Consider the following 25580-nt stretch of genomic DNA (forward strand, 5'->3'; position numbering starts at 1 on the left):
TCCAGCCACCATGTCACTCTGGAAGGGGACAGGGCCCATAAAGTGGACACTAGAGGGACACAGCTGATGCTGCCAAGTACGCAAACAAGGACCTTCAAGGACAAGCCACAGATTCCATTTCCCTAATACAAGTATCTTCCTGCCCCCACCTCAAGGCCACTGGAGAGAAGAGCTGACACGGCTCATATCCTATCAACCCCAAACTACTTCCTCCAACCTGTGATTGCATGCGTCTCCTATCCCCCTTTCCAACTTCATCCACCAGGCAGTTTCCCCTCCCCAATCATGAATCTCACCCTCAAGGTTGACAACTGGGATCCAATCAAAGTACCAAAGCCACCTGGGAAATCAGTTTCCCTTTAACCTCTAAGAAACTGCTCAGTTCTTTTGCTCAGCTTGTACTCTGAAAGGTCAAACAGTAAGAAGCACTTATGTATTAGTTGTGAAATGCATTTCAAAAATGTTTAATTATAAGTTGGCTCCTACTGTTGGCAGCTGTCACCTTTTGCGAAGCTGAATGTGTCGGGGAGCCTGGTATCAGGTGACGTGTTAACCAGTTTCAAGCTGTGGCAGGGGCCATGGTCTGAGCAGCTGGAGATGGGAGACAGAGGTTTGGCTAACACAAAAGCCAGTCTCTTCGGGACTTCATATTTATTTGAAAGAGACCAGGCTCGTGTTCCATGCACAAAACCAAAACCCAGCAACCTCTGGCCACTCTCTCCTCATGTGACTTAGGAAGAAGAAAACGCAGGTTACAAACAAGACAATTCTTCCATCACTTGGACAGCTTCTTGTCTGTCTACAGTCTTGCCCACACTAAAAAGGTGTGCCACTTTAACTAGATAGGGGTAGTTAAAGCAATACAGCCCCCACAATGTGAATACACTTATCGGTGAAAATGCATCCACACTAGGGCTTGCACTGATAGAACTATTTCAGTAAAACAAAGCAATCACACTATCTAAACACAATTACACTGGTGCAAATATCAAGTGCAGGCTAACCCGAAAGTTCCGAACCTTAATCAGACACAGCTGTGCCTAATAGTATCCCAAACTGGCAGTGCCTCCCTGAGCCAACTGTGACTCCTGCTGGAATTCATCTAAAATAAATCCATCAGTCCCCTCGGTCTGATTTGGCAGACCCTCTGCTTAGCAGCATCGCTGGGTAGATGTGCCTCTTAGCCAGGGAGCCCCCTCCAAGGGAGACAAAAAGACTTTCACACCCCATCACACTAACTGCCTTTGCTTTACCAATACCTTAATTGCTTTTTAAAAGATCGTGCTTACAACCAGTTGAAAAAAAAAATACATTTAACCTGATCCAAAAGTTGTTTACAATCCCTTAAACAGGGTTCCAAGAGTTTCAGATTGCCAAATCAAGCAAAATAGGAAACTGAAAAAATTCTATGAGGACAGCACTTCAATAAAAGCCATATTAAGTAAACTCAGTTTATATGTACCTGCAAATGTTGGAGATCGTCTTCTTGAATGTTCTGGGACAAGTTGTAAACCTGTAAGAGATATTGCAGTTCCAAGACTTAGCAGAAGAAAGGTTTATTCTTTATCTTTCCGTAACACAGATTTAGTCTATAGTGGAGAACTTGAGTATTCACACCACCTCTGCTGAGGTCGAAACAGCCAACGGTCACTCTTTAGTCAAAGTGGTATCACGTACTGCATTTTCAAAAGCGCCACCTGGGCATACCAACGACTTTGGACATAACTGCTGTTAAGGGTGATTAGTTTCCTAATCCTAGCTCGTAAAAGTTCTTCCAAGAGTGAATGAGCTGCAAACTTTTTTTTTATTTTATTTGCTGAACACCCCCCCCCCGTTGAATAAGAGGGGCACACGTTTAACATTAGCAGCTTGAAACTCAACTCACCTCCCTCTCTATCCCCAACTCAGATTGCTTGGGGCAGGAATAGGAGATGCCTCAGCACATGCTACTGTGGTAATGTTGCATCAGACAGAACCCCACTGGTGTTGGCCCACATAGAGCTGGATAGCTCTTTGCTATATATTGCTTGATTTTGCAAAGTTCTGTTTCCTTTACTTTTAAATATCCCAGCTGACATAGAACTTTGCCAACATGGCAAATAAATCATTACCTCTCCTGAGCCCCCAGGATTGATGAGACAGTACGAATACTGAATGTTGAGGCATAACTCAAAGCAGAGTTAGTGATCTATGGCTAGATTTGGAGTCATACAAGCCAAGGGTTCAGGAGAAAAGGATAAGATAATGTATTAAATGCCTGATATTGTGGAAGGTCAGCACAGTATTTCAAGGTTGTTAGAATGCTCTGCAATGTACCTCTAATTAAAAAAGTGAAACCCACAAACCAATCTTCTGAAAGACTGATATACTATTGTTATTTGCAACAAGCAAGATTTCCCTTTCTGTTGAAGTAAAGTATCATTCCCACCCCACAAAAAAGTTTACTTTGTGAAACTGACTATACACAGATTTCAGAGTAGCAGCCGCGTTAGTCTGTATCCACAAAAAGAAAAGGAGTCCTTGTGGCACCCTAGAGACTAACAAATTTAAACTTATGTTCTAATAAATTGATTAGTCGCTAAGGTGCCACAAGTACTCCTTTTCTTTTTGACTATACACAAAGTATCGAATGCACCGATTCCTGTTTGTATGGGTCTTTGGACAGCAGCAATGAAGGGAAAAGCCAGTTAAAAACAGACAAGACTGTAAAGTCATAAAAGGTGACGGGGGACTCCAGGGCAAACATATAGTATCTCGTTTTTTAAAAGTGGACTAGATTTCAAGTTGACAGTGTCTCTGTAAACATAGCTACAAGAACTCATTTTTTATTCTTAAATGTTAAAAGTGGGTAATAAAAATGATAGTGTGTTTTTTCCCCTCATGACTTAAAATTTATACCGATAGATTGAGAAGATGCCTTTGAAGGGTACTGTCACCTCCTGAGAGGCGGGATTCTGTATATGTAGGTATTTGTTAACAGATATATACAGAGGCCTACATTTTCAAGAGTTACAAATGAATGAGTGTCCAATTTAATACTCCTTAAAAACACCTGGTCATTTTTGAAAATTTAGACAAGCCTCAAAACCGTATTCAAGAGACATACTGCAAGAAGTTTGACAGAAGTTTAACTGTCGCAGCAGTAGTCCATTTACAGCTTCTTGTGCTGGGTCAGCCCTCCCTTTGGATAAGCTGGGCTGCTCAGTGATTTTTGCCATGCATCTTTGTGGAGGTGTCACTACATACATACAACATATATATATATATAAATAAATCAATTTGGGATTCCCCTAGTAGAATCTGCAGTGCAACAGAACTAGGGACCTGAAATGGGGGTAGTGTTTGGGTAATCTCCGCTCCAAAGAGAGATTCATCTGCGATACTCTAAATGAGCGATGGAAATCTAAAAGGTCTGCCTATCCCTTTAAGGCAGGACTACAGATATATTTTTAAGATGTCTTCTAAGCCGAAGAGGTTTAAAAGCTGCCATTTATCAGCACAGCTATTCTCACCTGGACAGAACTCGTCATGGTGCTCAGAGCAAACACCGTCGCACAGTCTTTGATAGTGGATTGGCTATCGAAGGCACCTTGGGTATCCATAAGTAGTACAGCCACCTAAAGATTTTTAAAAAGCAGCAATAATTAACCAAGATGTTATGGTTTCACCTCTAGGCTGCTGGGTCAGATCCAGTTCAGGTAGTGGAAGTCATTGCCCCTCTGTTGACTCATTAAAACTGCGTTGACAGTCTTACTTCAGCTCCCAGTGGACAGGTGTCCACAACTCAAACCACTACCCAAGAGTGACACCCTTACTGGCATTCTGCAGAGAGGCCAAGGATACACAGATACAGAGTTAGCCTCTCCCCCCAAAGTATCCTCAACCTTGACCAATGAGGCACTCTTACAGGGCACTGTAGCAAAGCCGACCCTTACTGTTGACTGTGACACACCAGAGGACTTCAGTCTCTGGGGCTAACACTCCAGCATTTTTCATGAACACTAGATGTGTGACAAAGCTTACTTCAAGAACATATGAAACAAACATTTTCTGAAGGAAAACTAGCTGTTTCCTGCTAAGTAAGTTGACAATTAATTAAGTGATGAAACAGTGAAGCAGTCTTGACTCCAAAATGCATCTACTGTCTGATCCCCTAGATCTTTGAAATAGATTCATATTTCCTTTTCTTTCAGTTATAAAAGGCAGAAAAAAAAGAACAAATGGGTAACATTACACAAGCTGCTAGAGACAAGATCCCACACTTTGACCATTCTACAATCACAGAACCAGTCAGCTAGCCCTGAGTTAAAAATCATGGAAGTTACAGAGGCAACTCTATACCACTCAGGATGCAAGGTTCTTTCTAACATTCACTGAGGCCACCATCTACTTAAAACTTGTAACATTATCCAGCCAATGAAGCTGCCAACTCTCCCTTTGGGCTCTAGCAGTGCCATGCCTATGAAAAATATCAGTCAAGAGCTCTGGGAGGCGGGGGGGGACAGGCTTAAGAAGATTTAATCCTTGTTGTCAGCAGTCACTGCATATTTCACTACACACAATGCAACACGTGAACCCTTTGCTTCACTGTGAAGAGGTTATACATAAAACTTAAATCTCAAGAACCACACATCCAGAACCATACAGAGAGGGATCAACAACTTCCACACACACTTAAAGCCTGGCCTCCAGGGATTTTGTGGCCATGTGTACATTCCACTGGAGCCTAACTGCAGGCTACGACTGCGTCTCACTTTTGCAGAATTCACTAGCTTTTTCTGCAGAATACTTCCAGTTGCCAGAACATTTGGCTATGCACGACGGTCAACAGCAGTCACTTCTAGAAAGCCTTCCACAATAGCCACAAAGTATCTGAACAGCAACAGGGTGGAAAATATAAATATATATATATTCTGGCAAAAGGCTTTGGATCAAAGCTAGAATTTCTCCCTTTCCTCCCTCCTGTACACCACCCCATCTCATAAATAAATTGAAATTTTATTCTTAGAAACTATTAGGATTAATACAAAGAGGGTGACTGAGAAACCTGGGGTATCTGACCACTTAAAAAAAATTAATCATAACCAAATTCATGAAGGCAACAAAAGCTTAAGAGGTCATAAAGAAGAATGAGTCCATTTAGTCATAGAAATGCTTACCTTTGTCCCATCAGACTTGTCAATTACAAACACTTCGCTCCAAATCTGAATGCCAGTTGTTTCTCTTTCACATCCACCTCTCCATGTAAATCCAGTCAATGGCTCGTTGTTCCCACCTATCCAACATGAGGAATTCTGTTAAGAGAAAGACACACACTTACTCAACAGCAAGAGGATCACTTGTAGGATTGTATTTTAGCACACTTCCATATACTTCTCTGGTTTCTTAGAACAGGCTTTCAAGTTACAAAAAGTATTAGAAAAAGAGGTTGCTCAGCTGTACTTGGAGTCTGAGATAACTACCTGCAGGTCCTGTGGTGCTCCAACTCCCGTGTCTTGACTGCTTCCCTCGAGAAAACTTTGGCCTTTAGGGTTGTCCACATACCCCCACCCCATAAGGAGCTGCGACCAACAGTTATTTCATAGAATGATAGAATTGTAGGACTGCAAGGGACCTCAAGGGATCATCTAGTCCAGTCCCCTGCACTCATGGCAGGACAAATATTATCTAGACTATCCCTGACAGGTATTTGTCTAACCTGCTTTTAACTTTCAACTTTATACCTTTGACTTCAGAGTAGGGATGGAGAGTGGGTCATATGGATATGCACAGAACACCTCAAAAGAACTACAGAAAGACTCATTACCTGTACCATTTTGAGTGCATCCACGGCTGCAGTATTGAAAACACCTACTTCACTCTAGAAGGGGCTGAATAAGGGAACTTCAGCCTCATGTCCCTAAACACATTTGTCCCTACATCCACTCATCAGGAAAATAGATTTTAGCCCCCTCGCCCCCACCCACGCCTCACTAAAGCTCACGAAGTGCTCAGGTCCCACAGCGAGAGGGGAAATACAAGACCCTCAAAGGGCAGACAGACTACTAGAAGCACCCAAGAAGAAAAGAACAATGGTAGTGACCAGCAAGTGCTCCACAAACCAGTTTGGGAGTTGCTGTCTAGGTTTCAACCTGCCCCGGTAATACTTAAGAGCTCCCTTTATAATGAATTTATGAGCTAGCATCTCCCAGTAGTGGTCAGGATTCAGGGAAGTAAACTGTCAAGAGAGTGGTAGGTAGAAGTCAGAAGCTACCTTAGAAAAAAATTTAAGGCGGGGACAGCCTCTCTGTCCCTGCAGAAAGAAGAATCAGCCAGCAGAGCCCATACTTCAAACTGTTCTAGCTGATGCTCCTGAGAAGAGGAAATCAGTCTTCAAAAACTGGCAGCATAAAGAGCAGTGGCTCATAGGGGAGAGTCCAACAGTTTCATAAGCACCAGATTTAATCCACAAATGCATCTGTTTACATAGAGGTGGGAAAGAGCAGGAAGAGATTATTGATGAATCTTTTCACTGTGGTGTGTCTACATACAAAGAGGTAGATGGTAGGCATATACAGGAGTCAAGTCAAATCTTAATAAAGGGACGGCTTGATTTTAAAGGTTAGGAAATGGCCCATTGGCAGAAGACTAGATGCAGATGTTGAATCAATTTATTTTCCCTGCCTGTGTCCCAAGAACCCCTTACTGGCGGCTAGCCAGGGGGTTATAGGAATATCTTCTGGTATGTACATCCTGGTTCACCAAAAAGCATCATGTGAGGTCATAAACAAAAGCCGTGGTCACACTGGTCATTAATATTATTCTGACATGTATGTACAGATATTAGTGTGTGTGTGTATATAAAAAATATGATTTTGAAGTCTTTATCAAGGCATTCATCACCCGCAGAGGTGAAAGACAGGTTTTCCTTCAGACAAGAGGTAAGAAATGTCTCTCTCTTTTGGGATGTAAATTATAGGTGCCGACTTTCCAATCTGCTGGGGGTGCTTGAACCCTGGCTCTGCCCCAGGCCCTGCCCCCAACTCCACCCCTTTCCCCAAGTCCCCATCCCCACTCTGCCTCTTCCTGCCCCCCCTCCACCAAGTGTGCCATGTCCATGCTCCTCCGCCCCACAGCCTCTTGCACACCACGAAACAGCTGATCCCAGTGGGCAGGAGGCACTGGGGGGGAGGAAAGGGGAGGTGCTGATCGCAGGGCCGCTGGGGGAGGGGCTTCCAGTGGGTGCTTAGCACTCACCATTTCCCTGCGGATGCTCCAGCCCTGAGCACCCATGGAGTCGGCACCTAGGATATAAATTAAGCCTATTTACAGAGGAAGGTAAATTTTAACAAAGAGATGTTAAGTCAACAAAGAAGCACCACACAGCAAAACACAAGCCCTGTCTGAGGACAGACAATGTACTTTGAGGGCACATGCACGAGGCAAAGATGACACCTTGTCATCCTGCACCTAAGAAATAAGTGGACAGCACATTTACATTCATGGAAACAGGACCTCAGCCAATCTGGTTGCAAATGCTGCAATGGACTTTGTGTGCGAAGCTTCTTTAGACAGGATGTTAACCTGTTAGTAAGTAAATATATTGGAAACAAACCATTACATGTAAAACAAATCATAACGTGCTTTCTAGAGGTTAAACTTAACTATCACTTGAATCTGGAATGTTTGATAAATACCTTTATAGTGAAAACAAGAATAAGTTTAAGTGCTGTGATATTAAGCAATGCGCTGATCCTAAATTGAATCCATACAAGCAGGAGCGCACTGTTCCTTTGGGAACAGCAGACTTGATAATTCTGTAAGTAGCCAGCGTCAGGAACTGGTAGCACAACGGAATGCTTCAAAGGGACTGGGGTGCACCAATTATTAAACTGCAAGGCAAAGTCAGGGCTGACATAGCCCAGAGGAGAGTGCTTGAGTGACTAACAGGCTGGTGCTGTTAGAGAGCTGATACCCAGCTAAGCAAAGGCAAGACTCCCTCATGCTGTAGGCAGGGGTAACATAACTCATTACATATCTTTCTGTAACTGTTGTTCTTGGAGATGTGTGTTGCACACGTCCATTCTGCTGCAAGCGTGTGTGCGCCTCAGGCATAGCTGCTGGAGATTTTTCCCTTAGCAGTAAATGCTGGTGGAGCGAAAGCACCCTCTGGTGCCTCATGCCACTGAACACAGTACAAAGGGCCATGCTGCCCACAGCCCGCCCCTCCCCCCCAGTTACCTCCTACCAGAAAGACTGATAAAGAAGGGACAGAAAGGGAGGGGTCATGTGCAACACATCTCAAAGAACAAGAGTTATAGAAAGATACGTAACCATTTCTTTGGGTGATTGCCTCCCACTGTGCCATCTTTCATCAATCTAGAGACTCTGCCGGATTTGGACAGGTGGTCCAACAATCCCTGTTCATGTAGGCTCCGAGCCCACTTCCACTTCAAACATCGTGTGAGCCACCTACAGTGGAACAGATGTGCAAACATGTGACAGGCAATCAGGTTTCTCCGTTCCAAATGTCCAGTATGGGAACACAAGCCAAAAAGGCCATGGAAATTGCCCAAGACCTGGTTGAGTGAGCACCCATTTTACTTGGAGGTGCAGAATCAGCCAAATCGGGGTCTCTCTCTGAGACACACACAAATCCAGGAAGAGATCCCTCTGGGTGGATAGTAGGTGGCCCTTTACTCTGTCTGAAACTGCAACAAACAGCTGAGACAAAGACCTGAAAGGCCTAGTCTGATCCAGGTAAAAAGCCAAACCTCTTCTAACATCTGGAGTATGGAACTTTTCTTACCCATTACTTGAATGAGGCTTTATTTTCTGACTTTCTTCCATCACACTGCCTAAAGTCAATCTCTTCCATTTTGCTATATACATTTGTCTGGTAGATCGCTCTGGTTCAAGATCTGCAGCACTGGTCTGAAGAGGGTGAAGGAGAGGTCATTCTGGACTTTGAAGTTGTGGTGTCAACTCTGTTAGCTCTGAAGTAGCAATTGTCTAAACAATGGAACACGGGGCTCTCTCTCAGGGCAAACCCAGTTAACATACTAAACAACAGCTGCAGAACTTGAAGGCCTATGGAACACAGGCTGCTATTCCAAATGAAGTAAGTTTCCTTATTTGAATCAAGCAAAGATGATTAGTTGCCTTGCTCCAATGTTCTGCATGTTCCTCATTTGGTACCAAGAAGTGATACAGGCAGTCCTTGGACTTGTGACAATTGGTTCCTGAAAATCACGTCTTAAGTCAAAATGTCGTAACTCAATTTTCCCATAGGAACATCGGATCGACGTTCTTCAGAGGAATGTAAAAAAACACCATCTCCCACCCCCATGGTGCATTTAACTAGTTGCACAAGGGTGTATAGGTGGGATCAGTTATCCATCTCTTTTGTAAAATCCAGATACAGTTTTGGTCTGACCACTACAGAATAAAACAAGACAAGCGGGGTGGAAAGCCTCCATATTAGATCTAATCACAGAGGAAAATACCCAAACCAAATTCAGGTTTTACTTACATGGCGCTATTGGCCATACAGATGAATACAAGATAATGAGGTCATGGGTATGGAAAAGCTTACACTCCAAATTTACAAGAGAGTTATTTCACCTAACTCTTAGTAAGGCCTTAAACTGTGGCAATATCTTGCTCTCTTCCCCAAAATGCTCATTAATCAGCACATCTGCCATTATTTTAAAGCAGCAAATAGTTTGACAGCAGCAATTTGAAGTGGTCTAGGATTGAGTGTCAAGATTTAGGATGAAATCTGGTTCCCTTGAAGTCAATGTCAAAACACCTCATCAACTTTCGTAGGGTCAGCATTTCACCCTTAGATTACTTTTTAAAAAGGCAACAATTTACCCTGGTTCTCACTGTCAAGGACTGATGAGCACACACCAGAATGCCTTTGAGGCCCCCTAGCATGGCAGTTAATTTTGTATTACATATTGTTTCTACTGTCCATGGGAGATGGCTGTTCAAGGTCACTGTTCAGTGAGCAGATGAAAGATACTTGAACACATGTGCACTGTTGTTAGCTTATATAAGTACTGATATGTAGATTACAAGTTTATTTTCTGTAACTGAGAAATCTAGAACACATTTAATTGCTCTTAACTGCCGTTAAAACTTTGCCACTCTTCCCCTTACTTAATTCAATGTCTGAATTGAAGCCATTTATCTTCTTTTTAAAGGCCACAAACTGAAACAGTAAACAGTCAAAAATTACAAGTATTATGCAATCATGCTTTTTTAAAGTCTGAAATATTGTTGCTATAGTGAATTAGTCCACCTTCTCCACAAATCCATCTTCTTCCATGCTGCACCTTATACATATAGCATTCTCCCTCATCTCATCTGGAAGCCACTACCCTCTCTCAAATCCTTCCTCCATGCCAATTTCTGCTGTGACACCAACAATAAGTTAAGCTAACCACTGTAGGAAACAAAAATACTTACAAAGAATATCTGAACATTCTTCAGAACTGAATATCAGTATTACTAATGCATCACACGTCATAGCTTCTGTCAGCTGTGCTCACTGCACCCAGCAGGGGCTCCATGCATTCTTCCATTCCTCCCCATAAGATCCCTGTGGGCCATCCCGCCACCCCCTCATATTTCAGGGCCTGAAATGCTATGTGCCCCTTTTCCTTCTTCCTCCCTCACATGGCAGAGGTCTGTGTGCACCCCTATTCTTCCCATGCCTCCCCCTATATTAGGATACCCTAATTCCCTTCCCTGCTATCCGCTGCCATTATTCTCTTTCTGGGAGGAGATAAGTGATTCAGGATGTTCAGAGCAGAGATGAGATAGAGGCATTGTTATGTTGCAAGGAATTAACAGGCATCATCAACCAATTCTTTGAGACAATTGCAGAGGTGCTTGCAGATGTGCTAATCTGATGGTCATGCTCCATTTTTCCTCTTTAGGTTCCCCCAAAATCAATAGGGCTCTGGTTATTGATGCCCAGACTATTCCCTGAAATACTTGAATTGAATGGATGCTATATTCAAATGTTATCACATTACAGACAGAGAAATGGCATCATGATGAGTGTAAGGCCTTCACAAGCTCCACCAACTTGACACCATGTCAATATTTCTGGAGTCAAAAGGGCAGGGTTTTGGGGTTTTTTTGATGGTTTACTGTTTTTTTGTTTTTTTTTTTTAAAAAAGAGTATGGTATATAAACAAGGTCGCCAAAGCAGAGAGCTAGCAAATTAGGTGGTATCTTATTTATTCCTGCAGGAACAGCCTTCAACTACTCACCTTGTTGTACATATATCTAAGCATGAAGTCCAGTAGAAATGATTTCCCTTTGCGGAAAGCCCCTGCTACAGAGACAACTACTATATTGAGATCTTTTATGTGTTCCTGAAGCAAAATGTTCTCCAACGCCTCTTCATCAAGTTCAAAGTTATGGTCATCTTCATGCGCAAGAACAATTTGTATAGGGCAAGGCGTCTTCAAATCTGCTTCATCTTCCAAGTCGACCAGGGCATCAGAGTCTACCAGGGGATCCTCCTCAAAACTCTTATCTAGAGATTAACATTTGAAAAGACAATTAGTGAATCAAGCTAAACATATAACACTTTTCTGAATTCTGATAATGAAATTACAGGTCACATACTTTTGCCAGACCTGACGAACTCTGTAGCTCAAAAGCTTGTCTCTCACTAAGAGAAGTTAGTCCAATAAAGGATATTTCCCCACCCACCTTGTCTCTCTAATACCCTGGAACCAACATGGCTACAACACTGCACATATACTTTTGCCATGACTAATCTGATGACTCCTATGTGGATATTTATAAGGGAAAGACTGATACAGGAGAATCTGGAAGGGAGTACACAAAATGCTATCACATGCACAGTCAACTGAAAAAACTGGGGAATTTTGTCTCGATAACTTTCCAGTCATAGCGGGAACAAGTCCTGTGGCACCTTATAGACTAACAGACTTATTGGAGCCTAGTCTATGAAGGTGCCACAGGACTTTTTGATGCTTTTACAGATCCAGACTAGCACGGCTACCCTTCTGACACTTTCCAGTCATAGTAATCATGGGTTTTGCTTGTAAGCACACTAGGTACCAAAATTTCAGACAAGTCTGTTTTAAAGTTTATAGTGGCCCCTTTTAAAGGGAAGTTTATTATGATCAGAAAGTTTATTATTTGAGCTTTTGGATGTAAAGTTTGAGCTAAGATTCCAAGCTAGTTCTTGTTGAGTCTTGTACAGTGTGAAGAAGCATAATTTAATTTTTAAGGCTCCTGTCAGACCTTTTCACCCCGCTAAAGGACCGGCATTTTTTAGTCTCTCCCCTTTCTCTAGCGAGAGAGGCCTGAGTGTGGTTAGTGTTTTGGGGTAGTGAACTGAATAGAGAAAGTGTAGGCATGTGTGAAATTTTAATAGAGAGTTACAAGTTCCCTTAAGGGTCAGATGCAAATAAAATTTACTTTCCTTTAGTTAATTTATAAGCACATTTACAATATCTAGACAAATAATTCATAGTTCAGTTATGAGACAGTGCTGCTACCCTAAGTGATAAAATATTTTTTTTAAAAAACAATTGCTATCTGCCCTTTTTTCCAGTGGCCTCATTTTGTAAATTCACAGCAAGAGTCGCACGAAAGCCATGGCGCCGCTGCCTTCCTACTGCCGACTCGCAAATGCTGCCAAGCAGCTCATTTTAAGGCCAGAAATAATTAAGTGTTTTGAATATTTCTGCTATAAATAGGGCGGATGAGTTAAGTTCCAAAGACTTGTTTGGATATCCAACAGGAATGAGGGGGAAATGAATATTTAATGCTGCGCCTCCCCCCCCCCCCATCCCTTTCTAATTACAGAATTTCTGTTTCTTATGTTTGTTAATTCTGGATTGGTTATATGAAACCATAAAAAGGCAAAGGACCTGAAGCTGCATGGCTACAAGGGAATGGGGAGAGAGAAGATATTCTGGTGACCAAGAAACCCAAGAAGTGTCACAGCTAATTAGACCATAGGTCTATCTAATCTTAGATAGCCAAAAGAAATCAAAGGTCTGTTTATGGAAAGGTTTATATAAAAGGGCAAAGGAAGAGTCTTTCCCATTAAATGGAAATATTGGAAAGCTAGTGTTTTGTTGTGTGTTTAATTGAAGAGGAAATGCAGAAGACTTTTCTGCAGGCAGTACATTACTGCAGGATAGGTGGCAAAAAGTTTACACTCCTCCCCACCCCAATATATTCAGCAGTTTGCTTCCACACAAGTTGGGCCTTGGAAAAATGCTGCAGTAAGTAACTGCAAAGACTGTAGTGGCATGAAATGTGACACAAACCCAGTCATATTTCACTATGCACTTCCTGTTTTGGGGACACACTATGGATCAAGCCCCTGAGACAATTATGTTCATCTACTACACTGAAGAGGAAAGTTTGGTTTGGTTTTTTTTAGGGTTGGGGGTGGGAAAGGAGGAGACAGAGACAAACTTAAAGTTTCTCTTCCTTCTCACCTAGAGGACTTTTATTAGCACAGGACTTCCACACATAGCAAGACCCCAGCAGCAACAGCAAAATGAGATCTACCAGGACAGTGCCAAGCTGCATGATGCTGTTCTGGGAAATATTATGGTAAGTTAAGACATGTGAATGAGGAAGAAAAAATGCAGCATCTCAAGTTCCCCTGTCCCCAAAGGAGTCTTGTTTACTGCCTCCAGAAATGGTCAGATCCCATAAAGCACATACACATTGGGAAGGCAAGCAGAACTTGTCCAAACCTCAGGCAACCAACTTCTTGTATGCTGAAGTAGATTTAATAGCATGCATTATCAAACTGGGATTGTATTGAAATTTGTTACTTCTCCAAGGCCAACTTGGGTTCTGTATTTGATTGTCCAACAGGAAAAGCTGATCATCCTGATTTTTCCTAGACAAAGATGAATGTTAAATTTTAACTGGTTGTGGGAAACAATGTTAGTGAAACTACCAGGTTAACTTTTGCTAGACGAGGAGGAGAAAGCTATGTGTAGGAAGGAACAGCACAAGTTCTTCCAGTAACAGCAGAGGACAGGGTGAATACAAGTTAATGATTTTTATTTAAATTAGATATTTTGATTTATTACATTTTTTTCTTGAATCCCTGAGTCTCATCAAAAAATGAGGTAAAGGCTGCTTTCTATCTAATGAAAGAATGGGGGAAAACATCTAACTTTTGAGGTCAAGCTTTATAAATATGGCACAGTAGGTCAGCCTAAGTCACTTGGGAGACTGTCTCATTTTCAAAAGACTTAGATGAGTAGGAACGTAAGTTCCAGTCATTTTACTCAGGTGTATTCGAAAAATTTCCTTGGCTAAGCTGAAATAATCAGTTTAATTAATGGAATACAGTTAATCCTCCTGTTTAATAAATCATTTAGTTGTACATGTGGAACACTTTGATAAGAGAAGTTTCTATATCCATAACATTTAAGGTTGTTTTGTTAAATAAAAATAAGTTTTATATGCTGTTTGGAATTTAATTACACAGTTACCATCTTAACACAGCTTGACAATTCATGGCAAAAAGTTAAATATCTAGTAAGTGAGCAATATCTCATTCACCACTTTCTACCATACTAAAAATGTACATTTAAGAATCTGAAAATGTTAAATTATATAACTGCTTAAATGAATGTATATCGTTATAGAGTATCCTCCTAGGTAGTAAAAAGAAGTACCAAATCTAGCATAAAGGCTATTTAGTTGTAAATCAGTGTTTTAATAGTTATATCATCCAATGAGAATGCACCTTTCTTTAGAAGAGAACTGAAGTACAAATGGAAAAGCTGATTAAAGTTTATTTAAATCGAGGCTTTCCACTTGGTGATTTAAATCAATCTGGCCTCCCAGAGGACTACTCAAGATAGAGAGAATTGCAGCCAAACAAGCAAATTTCCTTTCCCTGGGTCCCCTACACCTTCCCCACATGAGAACAAAGAAAAATTCTTATGCTGCTCCTGCATGAAGCATTTCTTCATCATAAAGGTATTGAAGTTCTCCAGGATCATGTCAGTTTCACTCCATTAGGTCCTGTTTACACTACAATTTAAATGAACTTTGTAACCAGTTGGTGGCATGGATGGCACTAATACAATTTATGTCTACATACAATGTGTATTTCTGTTAGGCTTGGTCTACACTAGTAACTTATGTCAGTATAACTATGTCACTCAGGTGTGTGGAAAAATCTACACAGTTATACAGACCTAACTCCCAGTGTACATAGCGCTATGTCAACAGGAGGACTTCTCCGGTCGACACAGCTAGTGCTTCTTGTGGAGGTGGATTAACACGACACCAACGGGAGAAGTTTTCCCATTGGCGTAGTAGCATCTTCACTGAAACGCTACAAAATTGCAGCTGGACAAGTGCAGCTGCGCTGCTGCAGCATTTTAAGTGTAGACTTGCCTTCTAACACCCTTTTTAAAGGATGAATAATGTGGAAGAGAATGACAAGATGGCAAGGATTATGAAAGGAAGACAGGAGGGAGCTGACTGTTTCCCTCTTTCATCAACCAGGTGAGTTTGAAATACTAATCCAATATTGCTATAATTATTACTGACCTTCACTTTTCTACACAGTGATCATATACACACAGCAACCCTTTATCATTGCCCTTTATAGTCTTTAAAACCTTGTTTTCATTTGAAGGGACAGTCGCCTTAATCATGCTTCTGTCTGAAGATTTACTAACCTATTATTATAGGACCTTAATATCACTATAACCAATACATGGAAGCTTCCCCCCCAGTTTATTTTGGGCACCTAAAAGTGTATTCTCAGTTTCCTCAGTTTGTGTGGGTCTTTTTTAGACATTTCTTCCCTGTTGCTGTGTAAAACACAAACATTACAGTCACAGAGCTGACACAAAGACCCCAAGCAAGTACAATAATGGATTACTTTTTACTTTTTGAACTCCACATCTAGCCAGTTCTAATGCTCTATAAAATGGGAAGCTAGTCATGTATTTTGTACTACAGAATAGTCTAGTAGGATATTTGGTTAACAAAAAGGACCAAAAGAATGTTATGCCTGCAATGCAAAGTACTTAAATGGCATGTTATTCTTGCTTATTCACATTCTATTAGATGAGCCAAGTTAAATCCTCTTCACACTCCATACATCATTTTTTCATAAAATCAAGATTCCTGTGTAGTGTCTGAATGCTCCACAGATGTCTCCATTTCCATTCTCTAAGTTTTGTCCATGAAGTACTGTTTGCCCGTTTTTATAGTTGATCTTGAAATACTGCTATTAAGATTAGTTCAACTTCCATGTATAATACCATTAACCTCAGTTTATACTAGAAGATTCTTTTCTTCACTGTTAAACCTTTAGGAATGTGCCATGTGATAAGGATTCAGCAGCTGACCCACACAATTACTACTTATTTCTACAGTACTTTTAGTACTAGCAGATTTCTTGCATGAAGCTCTAGGAACTTTGCACTTTTACAAAAATGTACATCTTAGAAGTAAAGCTATAAATTTGTAATAAGATTACGTAACACATGTAAGGAAGCTCTACCTTTCTAGAATTAAGGTTTAAAAGCCTGTTAGCATTTAGAGACAATACTTGCTTTTAAATATTTTGTATTTTACTTGAACCCAATAGATTTCATTAACTGCACAGGTTTCCCAAACAGAACCACTTCCAGGGTGGTCTTTTTAATGTAGATGAGACACCCAAGTCTTACAAACCCCACAACGGACTATAAGAACATAGGGCACATAACACAGCCAACATGAAATAAGGTCCCAACTTGATAAATTTTAATTGAAGTTCCACTTCCAACCAACAGAATAGTAACAGTGATAAGACGAAGTACCTCGTTAAAGCTAATGGCATGGAAATATAATATTTAGCATTAAGTGTTACTTTATACATGAACAATTAACAAGAACTCTTCTTAATAGCTCAGTAAAGTAATATAAGTGTATTTTGTATGCTTACATTTTAAGGAAAATGTTGAGGAAAAGTTCTCTCTCTTTTAAATAGAAGATATTTGATCACAACAGCCACCAACACTACATGGCAGGCTTTGCAGCTGAAATTCTCAGTGCCATTCTGTGTATTTGCAGGAAGTCAGGATATATGCATTTAAACAGGATCTTAGCTGTTTAGAAATTCACCTGCTTCCACTGCCTGCTCCTCACCTGAAACGGATACTGTGAGTTTCCACAAGTTGTCAGTCCTCTGTGCTGTGGCCAGTATGCTTCTGTTCCTAATTAACTCCTAAACCAAAGGGATCTCAAATCAAACCACATTCAGGCCTTGTCTACCCTGGCAAGTTTCTGCGCAGTAAAGCAGTCTGCTGCATTGTAACTCCCGAGTTGAGCACACGGCCACGCCACTGAGTGCACAGAAACTGTGCAGTTGCAGTGCTGTAAAAAACCCACCCCGACGAGAGGCGTAGAGCTTTCTGCGCCGGGAGTACAGCACCACAGTGCCAGTGTAGACACCCTGGTCGATTACAGAGCTGCTATCAGCCTCCAGGAGGTGTCCCCCACTGCCTTTTCTTGCCTCTCTCTGGTCATCAGTTTGAATTCTACTGCACTGCCCTCAATAATCCCCACCCCGTATATTCCTTGGGAATTTTGAAAGTCCCCTTCTTGTTTGCTTGGTGACTTGTGCAGTGGTTTCAGTGCATCTTTACAGCAGACCATGCCTGCTCCATGCACCAGGCGATCCCCATGTTGGGGTAATGCTGGGCTGCTGGACATCAGCAGCATTTGGGGAGAGGAAGCTGTCCAGTCCCAGCTATGCTCCACCCATAGGAATTATGATACCTACAGACAGATTTCACAATGCATGACAAAGGGGCCATGACCAGGACACACTGCAGTGCAGGGTCAAAGTAAAGGAGCTGCAGAACACCTACCACAAAGCGCAGGAGGCAAACCGCCGCTCTGGTGCTGTGCCCATGAGCTGCGAGTTCTACAAAGAGCTGGACGCAATACCTGGTGGCAAGCCCACTTCCACTGCGAAGGCCCCTGTGGATACTCCATTGGCTCACATGCCCAGCCGAGAATGGACTGAGCCAGGAGGAGGAAATCTTGGACAAGGTTGTGGACGGGGACACAGAGGCAGAAGATGACTTGGAGGTCAGAGATGCATGCAGCCACTTAGTGCTCTTTTCTACCCCAGAGGAGCCTAGCCAGTCACAGCTGTTGGATCTTGGTGAAGTGCAAACGGAGGCCCCCTGGTAAGTGGGTTTGATTTTGGGAATTGCTGAAGCGAGTTGTTGGGGGCCGCAGGGTTGCAGAAAGCAGGCTTGTGTCTGTATGATGTGCGTACCACCACATGCCTAGTCTGAGCAGCGGAACAGGGTGTTGACTGACTCCCTTACTTCACAGGAATCTGCATGACACCATTGCTGCACAGAGGCAAGACACATAAGGAAGCTGCAGTCTTGGAGAAGAACCTCCCTTGATTCCCTCGCTCACCCTCAGCAGCGAGATATCTTCCATAATGAACACAGCCTGTGGAAAATGTGGGGACAGGGATGATTATAAGCCACCCCCTACAGTGCTGGCTCTCCCCAAGAGCCACTCCTGCCCCCATCACAGTCCAGTCCTGCAGACTCCCAGTACCCACTGCAATCAACACCCATCCCTCTGCAGTTTAGCCCTGCTGAAGTATAGTACCCGCTGCACTGTACTCCAAAGGACAAGGTTTGATAGGATACCTGGACATACACGAATCTTTAACCATCCCAGGACCTCACCTCCTCTTGCGACCCTCCCTTCCCCCTCAGTGCAGATATGTTTTATTGTTTCTCTCCCCAATCCAGTAGTTTAATAAAGTTGTTTTGGTTTGAAAGCAATCGTTATTCCCTTACTGAAAGCAAACAGGTAATTTTCTTACACCTTCATAGTGCATTGTCTGCACCAATCACTATCACCTCCGAGCATTACAAGCACTGCACTCCCGAGCATAGCAACAAATATTAGTGGCTTTCAACTTCAAATCACTGACTCAAGGCATCCCTGATCCTTATGGTACCACACTGTGCCCCTCTAATAACTCTGGTCTCTGGCTGTCCAAATTCAGCCTCCAGGTGCTGAGCAAAGCTTTCACCTTTCCCTTCACAAATATTATGGAGCATATAGCACACGGCTATAAGCATATGAATACTGTAATCAGCCAGGTCCAGCCTCCCATACAGACAGTGCCAGCAGGCCTTTAAATGGCCAAAAGCCCACTCAACAGCCATTCTGCACTTGCTCAGCCTGTTGAGGAACCGCTCCTTGTTGCTGTCAAGGTGCCCCATGTATGGCTTCATAAGCCATGGCACTAGGGGGTAGGCAGGGTCTCCCAGGATCACAATGGGCATTTTGACTGCCACTACAGTGACCTTCTCGTCCAGGAAGAAAGTCCCTGCTTGCAGCTTCTTGAACAGGACAGTGTTCCGAAAGATGCATAAGTCATGCGCCTTTCCGGACTAGCCTGCGTCAATGTCCGTGAAATGCCCACAGTGATCCACAAGCACCTAGAGAACCATTGAGAAATACCTCTTGCAATTAATGTACTCTGTGGCTAGGTGGCCTGGTGCCAGAATTGGAATATGCATACCGTCTATTGCCCCTCCACAGTTAGGGAAGCCTATTTGTGCAAAGCCATCCACAATGTCACGCATGTTGTCCAGAGTCATAGTCTTTCAGAGCAGGATGCAATTAATGGCCCTGCACACTTCCGTCAACATGAGTCCAATGGTTGACTTTCCCACTCCGAACTGGTTAGCGATCTATTGGAAGCAGTCTGGAGTAGCCAGTTTCCACAGTGCAATCGCCACGTGCTTTTCCAACAACAGGGTAGCTCTCATTCTCATGTCCTTGCACTGCAGGGCTGGGGCAAGCTTATCCCACAGTCCCATGAATGTGGCTTTCCTCATCTGAAAGTTTCTGCAGCCACTGCTTGTCATCCCAGAGGTGCAGGACGATGTGATCTCCTCTCAGTGCTTGTTTCCTGAGACCAAAAGTGGCGTTACACTGCGGTTAGCACCTCCGTGAATGCCACAAGCAATCTCATGTCGTACCTTCCATGTGTGGCGAGATCAATATTGCACTCCGCTTGCCTTTGTAGTTAAAAGAATAACTCCACTGCTACTCGTGACGTGTTACAGTGAGCAGCATATTGGTCAACAGTGCAGGATCCATTCCTGCAGACCGAAGACACAGAGTGCACAGTACACAAACCACTGAAAGATGGCACCAAATGTATACAGAAACACAAGGATTGCTGGGATGCAAAGCAATGCATCATAGGCCATTGGGATGGGACAGGACCCAGGACGCCCCGTGACTCCTTCTGCCTTCCCACAGCTCCTAGCAGCAGCAGAAGAGATGCTCTGTGGGATAGCTGCCCAGAGTGCACCGTTCCGAATACTGCTGCAAGTGTGAACATGCTATTGTGCAGGCAGCTGACAGTGTGAACACACAACAGCGGTTTCCTTTCAGCACTCTGAGCGGCGCTGTAACTGCCGGCACTAACTCTGCCAGCGTAGACATACCCTAAAAAGATTCAGGAAAGCAACAGCCAAAAGCAAGAAGTAGAGAAAGAAAAGGGGCTCCTCCTCCTATCTTTTTACCTACTCTCAAGAAAGAAGTTACGAGACGTAAGTGGTACAAGCCAGCCCCTCAGGAGTTTGGAGGGGGCACTAACAAGATTTGGCTTATGTACTAGGTTAAAATAACTGCACTTCACGCCACACCTTCTTTATCCCAAACTGAACTGTATCACTGAGTGAGAACAACTTTCCTGGGAGCGTGCAATGTAAAAATATAGACCCTGTATCGCAGAACAGGCAGTCAACATTATTTCTACAATAGGATTTTCCACACACTTTTTACAGTTTGACTGAAAATGAGGTTTCATTTTACTGGTAGTCATGCAGTACAAACTGCACCAACATACATGTTAAATATTTTCCTGATATCAATAAGAAGTTGTTTATACAATGTGGATTGTTATAATATAGACAAGGTTATGTTAATCTACTTTTTCCTTCCATCTTAGTGTGTGACTGCAGCTTTATTGAAGATGTTTTGGGGCCTGATTCTGATTTCACTTACAGTTTTGCAAGAGTAAGACTTAACATAAGAACAACCATATTGGTCAGAGCAGTGGTCCATCTAGTTCAGTATCCTATCTTCTGACAGTGCCCAATGCTTCAGAGGGAATGAACAGAACAGGGCAATTTCGAATGATCCATCCCTTCATCCAGTCGCAGCTTCTGGCAGTTGGAAGCTTAGGGACACCTGGAGCATGGAGTCATGTCCCTGACCATCTTGGTGACTAGTCACTTCATTAAGCATAGATCATCACTTATCTAGTTCTTTTTTTAACCCAGTTATGCTTGAATAATTATGTGCTAGTTCTGATTTATATCTGTGTCTATGCCCACACTTTGAAACCTATTTCGTAGATCTGTGGATTTTTATTTGTGCAAACATGCAAGAAAAAAAAGTTGCATGCTCAGGCTGAATTTCAGAGTCTGGTTTTCATTCCAGTTCTTGAAGAGCAATCCATGGAGATCAGTGGTAATGTGCATGTTCCATCTTGCCATACAGTAGTGCTACATTCCAGGTCAGTTGTGCAACAGCAATTAAAGCAACCATGTGCTCACTCTCTGGTCAGAAGATAAAATATGAAACTGAAGTTGTTAAAGAGAGAACAGCTAGAGAAAAGGAAAGATATCAAGAGATTGGGAGGGAAGAAGCCTGCATCCAACAAGGAGAAAACAGCAAAATATTCCTCTTTCAGAGAGCAAGCCATGAGCAAGACATGCCAAAAAATGCAAAAGTTACAATTTAAGTCCCTTCCTATGACTCCATGTGTAGCCTGGAATAAGTCACCAAAACCATCTCCAATCCCCAATCTAAATACCCTGAACTATAATATGGAGATCGTATTTACATTCCCCACAGGATTAGTTTTTGTGAGGCATTTTGCAGATGCAAATAATGCACTTACATAGCACTTTACATGTTCAGTTTTCTAGTGTCTGCTCATGACTACCAAATTACTTACTGCTAGCGAGTGAGCTGCAGAAAGAAAATACTCTTTCCCCCAACTACTCTTTGTAGGACCGCCCCTTAGCTTCTGAATAGCTTAACAGTCTTGATTGTTTAATTTTTACCCATCCCTAAATAGCAGCTAACCACTAGCCAATACTGAGAGAGGATACAGGGATACACAAGCACTTCAGAATATTTGATCTGAGATTGATTAGTGGGAGGGTCAACTGCATTTTTAATGTATTTTCGGAGAGAATCTTGTTTTAGTCCAGTTTCAAAGGTATAACTACACATTCCCATGAGCACTGACAAATTTCAGACAGACAACCCATACAAAAACTTTGGGCATTAACAGGAAATGTTGACTTTGAAGTTGAGGAGGCTAGCTTTCTGTTTGGAGAACTTTCAGGCAGTTTGTTGTCTCTAACACTGCACCTCTGGGTGGGTCATCGGCAGCATGTATCAAACCTGGGACCTCCAGTTCTAAAAGAATATGCCTCTACTGAGTGAGCTAGACGACCCAGCTATACTAAAACTGTGGCATGTTCATCAATCTCCCTATGTGTGGCCCACTGAGTGGTGTGTTACATCCAGCTCAAATTAACTTGACTACCTGCATCTACCCACTATTTGAAAGAGTTTCCGTTTCCCAGATGTCAGTTTAATAAACAGATATATATTACAGCTAGTCTTATGAAATACTTGCTTTTGAATTGACTTTTTTGCCAATCCAGGATTTCACAGGAAATTAGTACTAAAATGTGATCGGTCCACTGAAAAAAACTGATAACTATATGCTACACAAACCTGGCTGTACGCAGTGGTAAAATAATGATAGTCTAAATTTCTCTGCTAGGCACATGACAGCTATCATGGTTTGCACTTGAACTTGAAAAGTTCCTCAAGACAATGGTTAAAGAACATAAGAATGGCCATACTGGGTCAGACCAAAGGTCCATCCAGCCCAGTATCCTGTCTGCCGACAGTGGCCAATGCCAGGTGCCCCAGAGGGAGTGAACCTAACAGGTAATGATCAAGTGATCTCTCTCCTGCCATCCCTCTCCACCCTCTGACAAACAGAGGCTAGGGACACCATTCCTTACCCATCCTGGCTAATAGCCATTAATGGACTTAACCTCCATGAGTTTATCTAGTTCTCTTTTAAATCCTGTTATAGTCCTAGCCTTCACAACCTCCTCAGGCAAGGAGTTCCACAGGTTGACTGTGCACTGAGTAAAGAAGAAATCCCTTTTATTTGTTTTAAACCTGCTGCCCATTCATTTCATTTGGTGGCCCCTAGTTCTTATATTATGGGAACAAGTCAATAACTTTTCATTATTCACTTTCGCCACACCACTCATGATTTTATAGACCTCTATCATATCCCCCCTTGGTCTCCTCTTTTTCAAGCTGAAATCTTGGTCTCCTCTTTTCCAAGCTTGCCTCTAATCTCCCCTCATATGGGGCCCGTTCCAAACCCCTAATCATTTTAGTTGCCCTTTTCGGAACCTTTTCTAATGCCAGTATATCCTTTTTGAGATGAGGGGACCACATCCGTATGCAGTATTCAAGATGTGGACTACCATGAATTTATATAAGGGCAATAAGATATTCTCCGTCTTATTCTCTATCCCTTTTTTTAAATGATTCCTAACATCCCGTTTGCTTTTTTGACTGCCGCTGCACACTGTGTGGACGTCTTCAGAGAACTATCCACGATGACTCCAAGATCTTTCTCCTGATTAGTTGTAGCTAAATTAGCCCCCATCATATTGTATGTATAGTTGGGGTTATTTTTTCCAATGTGCATTACTTGACATTTATCCACATTAAATTTCATTTGCCATTTTGTTGCCCAATCACTTAATTTTGTTAGATCTTTTTGAAGTTCTTCACAGTCTGCTTTGGTCCTAACTATCTTGAGCAGCTTAGTATCATCTGCAAACTTTGCCACCTCACCGTTTACCTCTTTCTCCAGATCATTTATGAACAAGTTGTGGTCTCTGGCACTTTCTGGTGGTCCACAGAATGAAAGCAAGGATCACACAGTGGGAGTGCTGCATGGACCACTTCATATAAGCATTTATAGGACCAATGCCAAAGGAATACCAATTGAAAATAATGGGGTTTGTTTTTACTGACTAGTAGGATTTAATAGCCAAGATTACGGTAATTGAAAGCAAAAAAACCAGCCTATTTACTTTGTGCACAAAAGCACTGTATGAAGTCAGTTTCCCTGTGCCCCTTGCAGTCAGTTTCCTCCCTTGTTGCCCGAATTTTTTTTAAACTTATGTAAATAGTGCCCTTTAAACAGTATGCCTCAAATCTATCAGACATGGGAAACTTTTTAAAGTTAGTATATTTCAAGAAGTTTGAGTTGCAGGTCCCTTTAAGATACTGCAGATAGCTACCAGATATTAGAAATGTGACTGGCCCAATCTGCATGCCATTGCATGAGGCAAACTTCCAGTTTACACAGTGCAAACACAACTTTCTGATTTTATTTTGAACATCTTTTTAAAAAATCAATATAGTTAAACATATTGGGGGCTTTCTGAAAACCCCCAAGATCTTCCATAGCTTTAAACTCACAGACCTGTGTAGTGTTAATCATTTAGCTTTACAGGAAATTATTATTAAAGAAGAGTAATATTAGGGAAGTCTTACAGCTGAAGCATGATATGATCACCTACTGATTCCCTAGATAAGTACTCAAAAACATTTCCTGTGAAATTAGTTGCCAAGTACTATAGCTGAGTTATTTCTATTTGTACAGATACCCGTACTCCTTTCAGAGTACCACATGACAAATGAACTGAAAGACTGTTCTTCAATATCATTAACCTGCTTTTATCCATAAAAGACGACCATTCCTTAGAACAGATTAGTTTGCTCTAGTATTCATGTGACTAGCATAAGTTCCAATACTGCAATTGGATTCACATGGGCAAACCCATGCAGAGTTCCACTGACTTCAACACTCAACTGCAGGACTATGGCAAAGCTCTGAACACATGAGGGAAACGATCCATTAATGCTCAGGGTAAAATATTTTCATTTTAACAGGAAAGAGGCACCACTGCCAGACAGCTTGAACTCAGATGCTGGTTTATAAAAGTGTTTTTTGTTTTCACAAAAAACTAAATAGACTTCTTCACTGCAATGTTTAGAAGTCATGTTAAGTTTAAGATTTTAGTACAAGTGTAGGTATTTCAAAATTCCTCTACAGTATTTGGATTGCAAGAATTGCAGCATGGTGTAAACAAGAACTATATTTCTGGGATTTTACTCAGCTTGGACAATAAGAATGAGAAATAGAAAAGATTAAGACGTGATCTTTAATAACTTAAACTGTTAGTAAATCAAGTTTAAAATGTTGGTCCAGGATGGACTTAATGAAATGCATGCAAGTTGGAGAACTGCAAGTGCACAGTGCAACATTGTGTACACACACACACACCCCGAGTGTCGCATGCAAGCAAGAATGCAAACCACTTCAAACTCTGAATTTTAAACTTGATACTGCCCCTTTGAACTTTTGCAGATCATTC

General features: G+C 42.1%; 1 protein-coding gene across 2 annotated transcripts in view; it reads right to left on the minus strand.

The window, feature by feature from the left end:
- The window catches only part of ATL2 (atlastin GTPase 2), a 50202-nt gene that overhangs the window by 21071 nt on the left and 3551 nt on the right, over window positions 1–25580 (minus strand). The window contains exons 2-6 of one of the 2 annotated variants that reach the window (XM_084623418.1): window positions 17892–18492; window positions 11265–11533; window positions 5160–5294; window positions 3513–3617; window positions 1463–1513 (exon numbers count right to left, since the gene is read on the minus strand). In XM_084623418.1, coding sequence (XP_084479544.1) covers window positions 1463–1513; window positions 3513–3617; window positions 5160–5294; window positions 11265–11533; window positions 17892–18018 — 687 coding nt within the window. In that variant the 5' untranslated portion in view covers window positions 18019–18492. The remainder of the gene's footprint in view (window positions 1–1462; window positions 1514–3512; window positions 3618–5159; window positions 5295–11264; window positions 11534–17891; window positions 18493–25580) is intronic. The other variant, XM_084623419.1, reaches the window with a different exon arrangement.

This window comes from Lepidochelys olivacea, assembly GCF_965140295.1.
Source record: "Lepidochelys olivacea isolate rLepOli2 genome assembly, chromosome: 3".
In the NCBI taxonomy this organism is placed as follows: domain Eukaryota; kingdom Metazoa; phylum Chordata; order Testudines; family Cheloniidae; genus Lepidochelys; species Lepidochelys olivacea.